General features: G+C 36.6%; 2 protein-coding genes across 16 annotated transcripts in view; one reads left to right on the top strand and one right to left on the bottom strand.

Annotated features, from left to right (window-relative positions):
• The window catches only part of LOC132129196 (armadillo repeat-containing protein 1-like), a 428,278-nt gene that overhangs the window by 226,897 nt on the left and 189,378 nt on the right, over positions 1–12,003 (bottom strand). The gene's annotated exons all lie outside the window — the stretch shown is intronic.
• Positions 1–12,003, top strand: part of LOC132129267 (eyes absent homolog 4-like) — a 35,540-nt gene that overhangs the window by 16,896 nt on the left and 6,641 nt on the right. For 3 of the 15 annotated variants that reach the window (XM_059540782.1, XM_059540780.1, XM_059540781.1), the window contains 11 exons: positions 2,929–2,978; positions 4,041–4,159; positions 6,244–6,327; positions 6,495–6,572; positions 7,761–7,827; positions 7,983–8,125; positions 8,284–8,433; positions 9,420–9,496; positions 10,569–10,749; positions 11,532–11,668; positions 11,808–11,891. In XM_059540782.1, coding sequence (XP_059396765.1) covers positions 2,929–2,978; positions 4,041–4,159; positions 6,244–6,327; positions 6,495–6,572; positions 7,761–7,827; positions 7,983–8,125; positions 8,284–8,433; positions 9,420–9,496; positions 10,569–10,749; positions 11,532–11,668; positions 11,808–11,891 — 1,170 coding nt within the window. The remainder of the gene's footprint in view (positions 1–2,928; positions 2,979–4,040; positions 4,160–6,243; positions 6,328–6,494; positions 6,573–7,760; positions 7,828–7,982; positions 8,126–8,283; positions 8,434–9,419; positions 9,497–10,568; positions 10,750–11,531; positions 11,669–11,807; positions 11,892–12,003) is intronic. The other 12 variants (XM_059540785.1, XM_059540786.1, XM_059540791.1 and 9 more) reach the window with 9 other exon arrangements.

Below are 12,003 nucleotides of genomic sequence, written 5' to 3'. Positions count from 1 at the left end.
ATGTTGAATCATGGACTGGTCCAGAGGAACAGATGTGTGCGCTTGTTCTAATGTTAGTTTCTATTTCTTATTTTCAGTGTCCGTAGGAAGTTTGAAAGTTCTCTGGAAATATAACAGCATAAACTACTGCTGATTGGAATACCCTTAAAAACATGCATGTCGTTTTTGTGTGCATATTACACACAGTACAGCTCTTTGCCCTGTCACACACTCTGTTCTTTTTTATTTCCTTTTTCTTCTTCTCTCTTCCTCTCTCTGTTGCCTTCCCCTACCTTTAGAGAAGAGCGTTTCAGGGAGGGGACACATCAGATAATCTTACACCTCCCAGGGGCATATGCTGAAATGTGTGTGTGTGTATTGGTGGGCGGACGGGTGGGGGGGGCACAGGTAACAATGTATTTTACATGAAAGGAAGAGTATTAAGTTACAGTGCTGATAACCATAATACTGAAAGCACAAAAAAAAAGAACAAGAAAAGGGAGATTGTTTTCTGTGTGTGTATGTGTGTGAAGCCTCTGTACCTGTAGGCCTGGAATCTGCATATAGAATAGAACTAAGCAGAAACGCCCTTGCATGATTGTTTATTAAATCTTTTGGCTACATTTATAAATTGTGGAAAAGTGTGGAAACTATTTTCACTCAGAAATTGCTTAATTTCACAATTAATTACAAAGTTTACATATAAGCACCTTAAACCAGCCTAAGCTGGTTTTCTTGTCTTAGCTGGTCTCCCAGCCTAGTCATAGTGGTCTGTTTTAGAGGAATCTTGGCAAAATTTCACCTGGTTAGGCTGGGAGACCATCTTCAACCAGCTCAACGCAGTAATGTTTTACATCATATACCATAATTTCTGGCAAGAAATGTGTCTATGAATATATGAATAATTGTTATACCTGTATAATTTCAATTGCATTTTTTTTTTTGTAAGTAAAATTTTTTTATCTCTATCTATATATATCTGTCTGTCTGTTTCATTCTTTTGTGGTAAGGCCATTGAAACTCTTGTCAGTGTCAAGTAAAAATGAGCTGGTCAAGAGAAAAAAAAAATCTTTATCGTTGAGTCCTATGAGACCAGCTTAAACCAGTCAAGACAAATAAACCAGCTTAGGCGTGCTTTTTTCAGCAGGGTGATCTTTGGTAGTTGCTTTTTGAACCGCCTGCCAAAGAATTACTAATTTCACTTCATAAATCTATAAACCGTGTACAGTTAAACAGTCTTAGATCAGTGTTCACCAGCAGGCCTCATTGGGAGCTGGATCCTGCTGGGCTTCTCAAACGTGCTATTAACTGCTCTAAGAGCACAGATGCTGCTGGACAAGGAAGTAGTTACAGTCAGAGAGAGATTCACAGTAGGCTTAGAGCACCATATGATCGACCGATCACCTTCTGTCCCTGAATGTGTCAGGCTAATTTGAGAAGACTATAATGGGTGAATTTGTACTCCGCACAAATCAAAACACAGAACCAAAAAGATGAGCCTAAACTGCAGGTACTTTTCTTAGAGGAACCTGCATGGTCATCTGTTCAATCTCATTTGTACGTCGTATAGGCTAGCAATATGATTATTTTGTTGTTGTTTTTTTTAAAGAAAGTTTACTTTTATACAGCAAGAATGCATTAATATGATCAAAAGTGACAATATTTCATCATGAAAATAAATACTGAAAAAAGCATTAATGGTTCCACCAAATTGTTAAGCTGTTTTCAACATTGATAATAAAAAAAATAGTTTCTTGAGCAGCAAATCCTATATTAAAATGATTTCTCTACGATCATGTGACACTGTAGACTGGAGTCGTGGCTGCTGAAAAAACAGTTTTACCATCACATGAATAAATTTCATTTTAAAATATTCAAATAGAATTTGAAGTTATTTTAAAATAATGATATTCCACAGTATTATTGTTTTAATGTTTTTTGATCAAATAAATGCAGTCTTGAAATGCAGCAGAGACTTCTTTCAGAAACTTCGAAACATCTTATTGACCTCAAACTTATCAATGGCAGTGTATGTGTGTGAACATGTGTTGCTGGTTGCACACTCCAAACATTCTCCCCAAAATCACACGCTACATCTGACACACACATGTATATGTGCATGTGTACTCACAGGTCTGCATGTGTGTTTTCAATTAAGACCCAGATGACAGTGAGCAGCTTTGGGAGGGGTGAACCATGTAAATTGATTGCGAGAAGTTTATAGACTTGTAGCACTCTTTGATCCTTCCTTTTGTTTTACGGTACATTATGTTTAAATATTCATATACATATTCAAATGTAAAACAGGAAAAATATTCAGGAATTTAAGTTTCTGTATTAAGGAATAATGCACTATTTTGACTGGTGACCTTGACAGTAAGAAAGAAAGATAAAAAAAACTGAGTAGACTTGAAGAGAGTTGATCACAAGGACAATTCAAAGAGGAAAGTGGCAGTCATGGTTTTAACAACTCAGTATTGAGTAATATTGAGCATGACAGAGAGTAAGAACCAAGAGAAACTGGTAGAATGGGAAAGAATGTATTGTGTGTGTAGGAGAGAGAGAGAGATTTATGTAACTTAAAATAATGTGCCGAATAAGGTACATTCGCATAGCGATTCGGATTAACAACAATATATATTAGTAGTTGAGGCTTTCATCATCTTTTCATATATGTATTTTAAAATGTTTATTTTTTCCTTTGTTGGTAAAGCTTTTCAGCAGCTACATACTACAGCATACTACAGTCTTCAGTTCGACTATGATTTTTCAGAAATAATTTTAATATGCTGATTTAGTGCATCAGTGTTGAAAACAGTCATCAGTCACAGTGAGGTCATCACATTGAGTCAAGTAGCTGAAAATCACTCCAGACTGGCAGCGCAATGTTTTCTTCATGCACTGAATGAGAAAGTAATACATCAACTGTCTCTTCTGGTCTTTATACAGGTGAAGAAATCTACCACTGATTCCCATGCTCCAGACCCAGTAGACAACAGGTAAAGTGAACGCACATATTCTCCCCTGGAATACATTTAGGGTATTACTTATGAGTGCCAAAGACAGTGGATGGTGGAAGTATGTAATATTGTACACATAAAGACAGGGGAGAGATAAAGAAAGAGGGATGTTAAAGTCATTGTGTGAGAGTGGGTGTAAAGCAGACCGCTTCACCTGGATAAAACATGTGTACAGCAATGAGATGCATTCAGAAATGTCATGCAGATGTTTATGCTATAAACAGAGAGCAACAAGGAGCAATTATGTTCCTATTTGGCATTACATTATTATAAGAGCTGTCTTTATGCATTTGTCCTTTGGATTAAAGTGTAATTTTGCATGGAATATTTGTACTTGAAAATAATAATTTAACACACTTCAGGGACTAATTAAGTGAATTTCTAAAAAAAAAAAAAAAAGATACCATATGCACACTTAAACATAAGTTGGTCATGTATATTTGACATATGTTTGACCTAAAATCCTGTTGGATAAAACCTCATTATTTGTCATATTTGTATGAATTGAAACAAAATATGTTTATTTCCTATAACAATATTGCATATAAAAATATTTAATTAACATTACATGTAAAAATAAATAATAATAATAATTCTTACTGCATGCTGAGAATATTAGGCAGTTTTTGATTCATATTAATGTTACACAATGCAGGCTGTTTAATGTAAACGAAGATACATTGTGATTTTGTTCCTCATATTTTCATGTGGATGGCTTAGTGTGTAGAATGGAGGAAAAGAAAACTAGATTCTAAGTAAACATGACCTAGATAAACAGCTTTCCAGCATTTTGAAAAAAGATGCACAAGTTGGGACGTTTTCTTTAGCAGATGGTTTGAGACATTATCATATTATTAGCCATTTTGGGGTCAGTATGATTTTTTTTTTTATAAATTAATATTTTATTTAGCAAGGATGCATTAAAGATTCAGCTTTGCCATTAAAGAAATAAATTACATTTTAAAATATATTAAAAGAAAAAACAGCTATTTTAAATTGTAGAAATATTTCACTATATTACTGTTTTTGTTTTTGTCACAGGGCTTTGGAGATGCAGGATCTAACAGACCCCCGGCACTCTGTTAACAGTGGCAGTGACAGCACGTCCAAACTGGACAAAAACATCCTCAGCAGCAACATCACAACCAATGGAACTGGAGGTATGAGAGAATGACAAATCAAAGACCAAGCAAGCTAGAAATTACGAGTGCACATGAGTGAGCGAGCTAATACTGTATTAGCTGATAAATAGGCCCTTTCATCCAAAGCATTGCCTTGAGTATAGGAAATCAGCTTTAGCACAGAACATTCCATGATCTTCGCTGTGGAGTTTCTTGATGTAATTGAAAGCAGGGTTCAGTCCTGGTGTGTGATGTTTGTATTGCAAGGATAAAGTGTTTCTTGTTCTGGTGGTTTTGGTGCCATCCAGAGCGGGTTTGGTGGATTAGTGGCAATGTCGTGTGCCGAGATGCTCTGAGCTATCACTAACCTCAAAGGTCAGATGCTCCAAACAGGCCTAATTTCAACAGAAGAAAGCGTGTATGTATACAAGCATCTTTGTGCTGAAACATTTCCCAGCACTTTTCCGTGCATGTTTCAGCAAGAGCCTGGTCCACAGGAAACTATTTCCTGCGTTTAAACTCTCATTTTCTCGCTGATGTCAACACACGCTCGCTCGCTTTTCTCTCCTTGAGGAAAACGCTGAACAAACGTTTTAAGAGAGAACATTAGGCAAACATACACATGGCTAAATAGACTCTCAACACTCTAGAAAGTGAGTGTTTGATGTATGGCTATGACTGTGTGGTACACAAGAGAGGTAAAGTTTAGGGACCCTGGAGAGAGTGTGTGTGTGTTGTGTGTGAGCTCATCTGTTTTTGACATATAGCCGGAATAAAACAATAGCAAAAGACTGAGAGAGTAAAAGGAGCAGAACTCAGTAAATCATTTAGATTAGAGCTCAGCTAATGATTTTAACAGCTTGACATACACACACATATTCACACACACACTGGGATTGTGCTTCTGCCAAAACAACGACATATTCAACATTCTCCTCTGTCTACCTCATCAGCTCACAGCCTAGACTGAATCCCTCCATGCACACACACACACACACACACATGCAAGCCGCCCACACAGCCACCCACCCACACACACACACACACACACACACACACACAAACATATATATATCCCAACATGAATCCCACTGCCAATGAAGCCTCATTCATCTTACTTTAGAGGACTTTCACTCTTTCCCTTACAAACACACACACTGATTCACAATGTTTTTATTTTTTCTTTGAAAGCGCTATCATAAAATCAGCATGGCAGAATATGGTTTTAGAAGCCTAATATGACTTATATGATGTCATTTTTTATTATAGAACGATGGCTGTACTATTGGTAAATGTTTGTTTTAATGAAAGCGAATTTAATTATAATGAAATTCTATAGGAATTTATCAACTTTTCACTAATTATTATATTCTTTTCTATTTATAAAATGTTATGAGTTACTATACAATAACTTTCCATAAAATATGGAATGGGGAATTTTTTTATTTTACAGTGGCCACAAATTTTTTTTTTATTATTATCTGGACACTTTAGTCACACTTAAATATATATATTTAAATGCATTATATAACAAAATATAATCTATCTGAGATTTGTGAACCTTTTATGCTGTTTTCTCAGAACTAACGTCTTTTTCGGAACCATTTAATTTGCAATTCGTTTTAATCAACTTCTCATTTTTAGTTCATGTAAGAAATCACTAGATAGGTTTCCCAACAGAGTAACCAAAGGTGTAGGTCATCACGTTAACCAACTTTTTTTTTTTTTTTTTACAAATGTTTAATAGCAATAAGTATACAAGTTCTTTTTGTTTTCATTTTGTACACTTTAGCTATAATTGTTTTATCATTTAAAACCTAACAAATGCCATATAGCTTTGCTTGAAAAGTGTGGAAAATATTTTAAATATTTATTCACAATTATTTTATAGTAATGTGATATAAATATAACTTATATTATTTTAAATTGGAACTATTTATGTATTGTATGTATTTATTTTTATATAAAATGTCAATGCAATAAATGCAATCTAGTGACATTTTGTGTTTTTGAGCGTGATGTAAGTGTCCATATAGTTTTGGGTTTAGCTGTATGTGCTAAATTCATAATATTAAAGAATGAATGGGTAATACAGCCCACTATACATCTGACTCCGCCCCCAGGAGAGAACATGACAATTCTAAACACGGCTGATTGGCTGCTGGGCTGCAGTACCCCGCCCACTGCCCCAAGTATGAAGAATGATGGTATACTGCATGTGTTTGTGGAGTGACATATAAGATAGCACGTGTGTGAGTGTTTGGGTGCAGTTATTTGGCGTTATTGCTTCAGAGTTTGTTTGATTTTGAGAGGTTTGAGAGGAGATTGACAGCTGACAGGGTGCCTTATATATTTCTTGGTCTCTCTCTTTAAGTTAAGTCTGAGCCTCTGAACAGCAGTGAGGCTGTGAGCTCGGCGGGAGACACTGGGTTGGACACTTACACTGGGTCGGGTAAGACATCCACATACACACACACATTCACATGCGCTGCATTCAGTATGGCTGTTGTAATCCCGCTTGGGAACTTGCTGAAAGCTCTGAGCCCTCAATCTTTGTACTGCCCTTGAGCGAACGTCATCAGAGCCACAAACTCTTTATTTAGATCAGTGTGCTCACACACACTCAGAGACTGAGAAACCCTCTGTCCCTTTAGCTCCCCTGCAGAGAAGGTTGAGGCTCTTGCTTGAGATGACAGTGTGATGTCTCTATTGACAAAACAACAGAATGTTCGTTTATATGCACTGCAAAAACCTGTATCATGGTCTCATTTTCCAGTAAAAAAGGTATCATTAAGCAAGATTAATTAGGTTTGTCAGAGCTGTTTCCAGGGAGAATTTTTTTTTTATAGTTATAAAACAAATATTTTTTCTTGTTTTAAGCATAGGAGCACACACACACACACACACACACATATGTATATATATAGATAGATAGATAGATAGATCTTTTTCTATAAAGGCTTGTTTTCAGAGACTACGTGTGTATATACATATATTTTAGAAATGTTATTGAAAAATAAGAGAGAAATACTGATTAAGAAAATGAGTTGGACTGGGAAATGTTTCAGTGCAGGAAGGGAATTATGACAAGCAAATGCCAAAATTTGTTTTTGATTTAGCATCTCAAGGAGAAAAGAGGAAGAGAGGGAAGGCAGGAGGAGGAAACAAGGACATTCTTTGATGTAGAAGGAAGGATTTTTGAGAGAAAAGTTCCTGTTGGTTTTTTTTTCTGTGATTTCTTAAATCGAATCCATCTGGTGAGAAAGACTGTGAGCTGTCAATCAAAACTGTGAGCTGCGTGTGTGTGTGTGGATATAAATTGTAGGCTCTTGGAAAAAATTCTTCAAATGGAAGAAGTCCAGCACACATTTTATTTTATGGTTGTGATATGTAATAAATTACACATTCATTCCAATGACAACTGACATGCAGTACTGACTGCTGATACATCCCAGTAAAGTGTGTGTGTGTGTGTGTGTGTGTGTGTGTGTGTGTGTGTGTGTGTGTGTGTGTGTGTGTGTGTGTGTGTGTGTGTGTGTGTGTGTGTGTGTGTGTGTGCGTGCTTGCATGTGCCATTGTCCATGAAAAATCAGTCTGTCTAGCTGATTTCTTAATTTTTCTTCTTTTGTTATTTGTGTAGTTATAAGCAGCAGTGGATTCAGCCCTCGGCCGGCTCACCAGTATTCACCTCCTCTCTATCCCTCAAAGTAAGACACATGCAAAAACATCTAACCATCTTCACTGGGGTCAACACCATGATGAACCAGACAAATTAACAATGGCACTTGTTGTCAAAAAGGCTGCTGACCCTTGATCTAATCAAATGAAAGCTGAATGTTTTGATTTTGTTTTTGATTGGTAGGCCTTACCCTCATATCCTGACTACTCCCGTGGCTCCTCCCATGTCGGCCTACACAGGCCAATCACAGTTCACTAACATGCAGCAGTCGACAGTTTACACGCCGTACTCTCAAACTACTCCACCCTACGGCCTCTCCACCTATGGTAGGTTCTTTACTTTTGTTCACATGCTTATGGATGACATATTTACGTGTGAGGATGATCATGTAGTCTATTATTTATAATAGGATATGCAATTCATGTGAAAGATCCTTTTAGTATTAGTCCAATTGGATTGACATGTCCATTCTCTTGATCTTGAGCTACAGATTTGGGGGTGATGTTGCCAGGCATAAAGACAGAAGGAGGGCTGACACAAACCCAATCAACCCTCCAATCAGGGCTCAGCTATAGCCCTGGATTTACCACCCCTCAGCCCGGACAGACAGCCTACTCACCCTATCAGATGCCAGGTGAGTATGTTCATGCAACCAAATATGAGAGTCTTTAACTATGTTAATTATACTGCATGGCTTCAAATGATGATTCAATTTAATAAAATTGTAAATAAAGTGAAATCACACAGTAGAAGATGCTGTTATGCAACAAAAATAACAATCACTTGTGAGATCTGATTATTACTGAAAATTATGTTGTTTAAGGAGCAGTTCACCTACACACTTAAAAATATTGTCAATATTTACATATAAATTTATTATTAACTTAAGGCACATAAATGTACATTTTTTGGAGAATCGTTATGCAGCTCTTCCCATAAAATGACCCTTCATAGTGACCAGGAACTGAAAAAATGCCATAGTAGTTCATTTGACATAAGCACAATATTCAACATCTTTTGAAAAGATATGATTGAATCTTGTTCAAATTTTATGCCATTTGATTGGCTCTAACAAATGTGACTAAATGCAACATTATTTTGAATTCTGGATGAGATTATCATTGTTATCGCTGACTAAAACTATTTAAAAATTTTGTTAATAGAAATAAAGCTGAAAAAAAATATTAGAGAAGTTTAAACTTAATAAAAATGTGAAATGTTGCCTTGTAAACTATATAAACTAAATAAGTTTAAATTGCAGCACTAAAATTACTAACTGGAATTAGATAAAAATTCAAACTGAAATAAAAATAAATTATGCCCAAATAATACAATTTAAAAGGAACAAAAAATTATAAAAATAACAACACCATATAACAGAAGCTAATTCCGAATATTAAGAACAACTAAAATAGAGTATAAATAATAATAAAAGAATTACTGGTGAAAAAATGTCTTATATTTCTGCCTGTTTCTTACACAAAACTAAAACTTCAGAAGACTTTTTATGAAAACTGAAAAAATAAAAATAACAAAATAACAGCGTACAGGTTTTGAACATTATGATGGTAATCAAGCATAGTATTTTTGTTGGCAAACACTGGCTTTTCTCTCCATCAGCAGGGTCAGGTTTCACAACCTCCCCTGGTCTCTACACATCCAACAACTCCAATCCAGGCAACTTCACCACACAACAGGTACAGTCACGCGTGCACAGATGAACACACACATGCACCAATAACGTCAGAGCTCAGCAAAGGACTGACAGTCTTTTTAAAACAGCCCAGGCCTCAGAGAACAGATCACCATCCTTCATCTAAGAGCATTTATGCTTTTAGGACTTAATGTTTCCTTAAACTTTTATGATTAAAAGTGCTGCCAAAGAAAAGGACCCAACTACACTTAGACTCCCACTGATGAATTTAGCTGTGTAAACAAAGTGAGGTTCTGGTGATGGTTGAAATGAAGGAGTACGCGGAATTAGGATGAAATGAGAGAGTGAAAGCAGTAGTGGAGTTTCGCCGAGTGCATTTTTCTGCAGCGCTCATGTTCTTGAGCGAGTGAGTCAATGACAGTTTTAGAGTCATCTCCTGTAAAAGATCAGTCTGTATCCGCGCATGTAAAACTCTCTCAAAGATACAAGAGAAGTCAGGGAGTGATAAAAAGCTCTGTGTGGCTGGGCCAGAAATCTGTTCGTTCCAGTCCTATTTATCTTTTTTTCTCTTTATTACTCCCCTGATAAACTCCCTCTCTCTTTTTTATTCATCCATTTAAGAACATTAAATCTATATTCTATCCACATTTCACCTGAATTATAGAGGGAAGCGGGGCTAGTTGTCACACTCCAATGTTTGTTTCTTAGGGCAGATTTACTGTAAATTGGCTACAAAAAGAAGCTGTTGATTATTTCCACCATTACTGATGAAGGAAAAAAAAAAAGAGTTCATCGAATATACATAAACCTTTTGTGACAACATGCCCAAATAGCAGGCTTCAAACTAATCACACCAATATGGGGTAAGTTGTCACAATGAAACTTGCCATTAAACAGCCTATTTAAGGCTTTTCAGCAACATTTAAATATTATAAAACAACAGGCAAAAATGTTATTGCATCACATACATTTTTTAACACATAACAACTTGCATCAACCTCACTTAAAAATACCCTGTCCACTATAAGGACAGTTTTTGGTTTGGGTTGGACTCAGATTTGTAATCAATAAATAAATAAATAAATATTTATTATTTTAATTTTGTTTGTTTCTAGCAAGAATATCCCACCTATACAACTTTTGGGCAGAATCAGTATGCTCAGTATTACTCCACCTCCTCCTACGGTTCCTACATGACATCTAACAGCTCATTGGATGGCACAGGTTCAGTCTCCACCTATCAGCTGCAAGACTCCACCCCCATCATGACAGGACAAGCAGCTGACCTGAATCCAGGTAAGCACTATCAGCAGCCACCCAGACCATCCTAACAACTGCATAACAATGCGCTAAAAACTCCCCAAAACACCTTGTTTTGAATCTGGCAAAAAAAAAAAAAAAAAGCTTTTGCACAGGCAGTTTTCTTCAGAAAGTGTAAAAATCAAGTTTTCCCTCAAACATCTCTACTGTTTTCTGTTATCTGTAAAAATTGGATCATTGCCATTATAGTTTAAACTTAATCATTCCAATAAAGCAACAAATGATGCAGCTGAAAGTTAGAATGGATGTTAGAATGTTCTTTTACACAGCCTTTGGCACGAAGGTATCATTTACTGTACTTGTTGATTATGTTAGTAGAGTGATGGTGATTGGGGGTTTTGTCCAGCAGGCCCAAAATTTAGTGGGGTCCTAAAGCTGCATTTCTCAGTGATTTATCTTGGCTGCAGTACAGCAGAGCTCATTGCAGTAAATTTGCTCACACGCATAGACACACAATCATCATTTCCCACTTTCAGTACTTGTATAAAACATGTTGTTGTTGTTTTTCCAGTAAAAAACAGATATGAGAATGTACAAACATAAACGTTGCCGTTTTCAATCCACATACTATTCCCGATTAAAAAGAAATACTGTGACAGCAAAGCATTATCTTTATTTCTTTGATTTACAGGACATATGAAGTATCAGGTTTAATTTTTGCAGCTCAGCTGAAAGGTTTATGATCACGGCAGAAACAATGAGCAAGCTTTTAAAAGCTTTGATGTGTGTCATAAATGTTTCTCGTTTCCCATGTACAGGTGAGTTTGAAGCGGGGCAGAGCCCATCCACACCCATCAAGGAGATGGAGGACCGGGCGTGCCGAGGGGGTGGGCCTAAAGCGAGAGGGCGGGGCAGAAAGAACAACCCCTCCCCACCACCTGACAGTGACCTTGAGGTATGTACAGATATATGCAAAGCTCACAGTTGAAGCAGATGCTCACTTCATCTAATGTAATCATACTCTTCACTACCTAATCCCTGTGTCATCACTGTTTGTTTACTGAGATCAAACATGGGTCTGCTTGTTTTTACAGAGAGTGTTTGTTTGGGATCTGGATGAGACAATTATTGTGTTTCACTCACTCCTCACAGGCTCCTATGCACAGAAGTACGGCAAGGTGAGAGCAAACACACTTACTGTGCACACATATTAAACACTTTCTTCAACTGTGGTAACAGTGAGCATCTTTCTGTGATTCCTGATTATTCTTGGTAAGCCAACATGAAAGG

This window comes from Carassius carassius, chromosome 46, assembly GCF_963082965.1.
Source record: "Carassius carassius chromosome 46, fCarCar2.1, whole genome shotgun sequence".
Lineage (NCBI taxonomy): Eukaryota > Metazoa > Chordata > Actinopteri > Cypriniformes > Cyprinidae > Carassius > Carassius carassius.
Note: the sequence above shows the minus strand (reverse complement) of the source record. Positions and strands in the feature narration are given on the sequence as shown.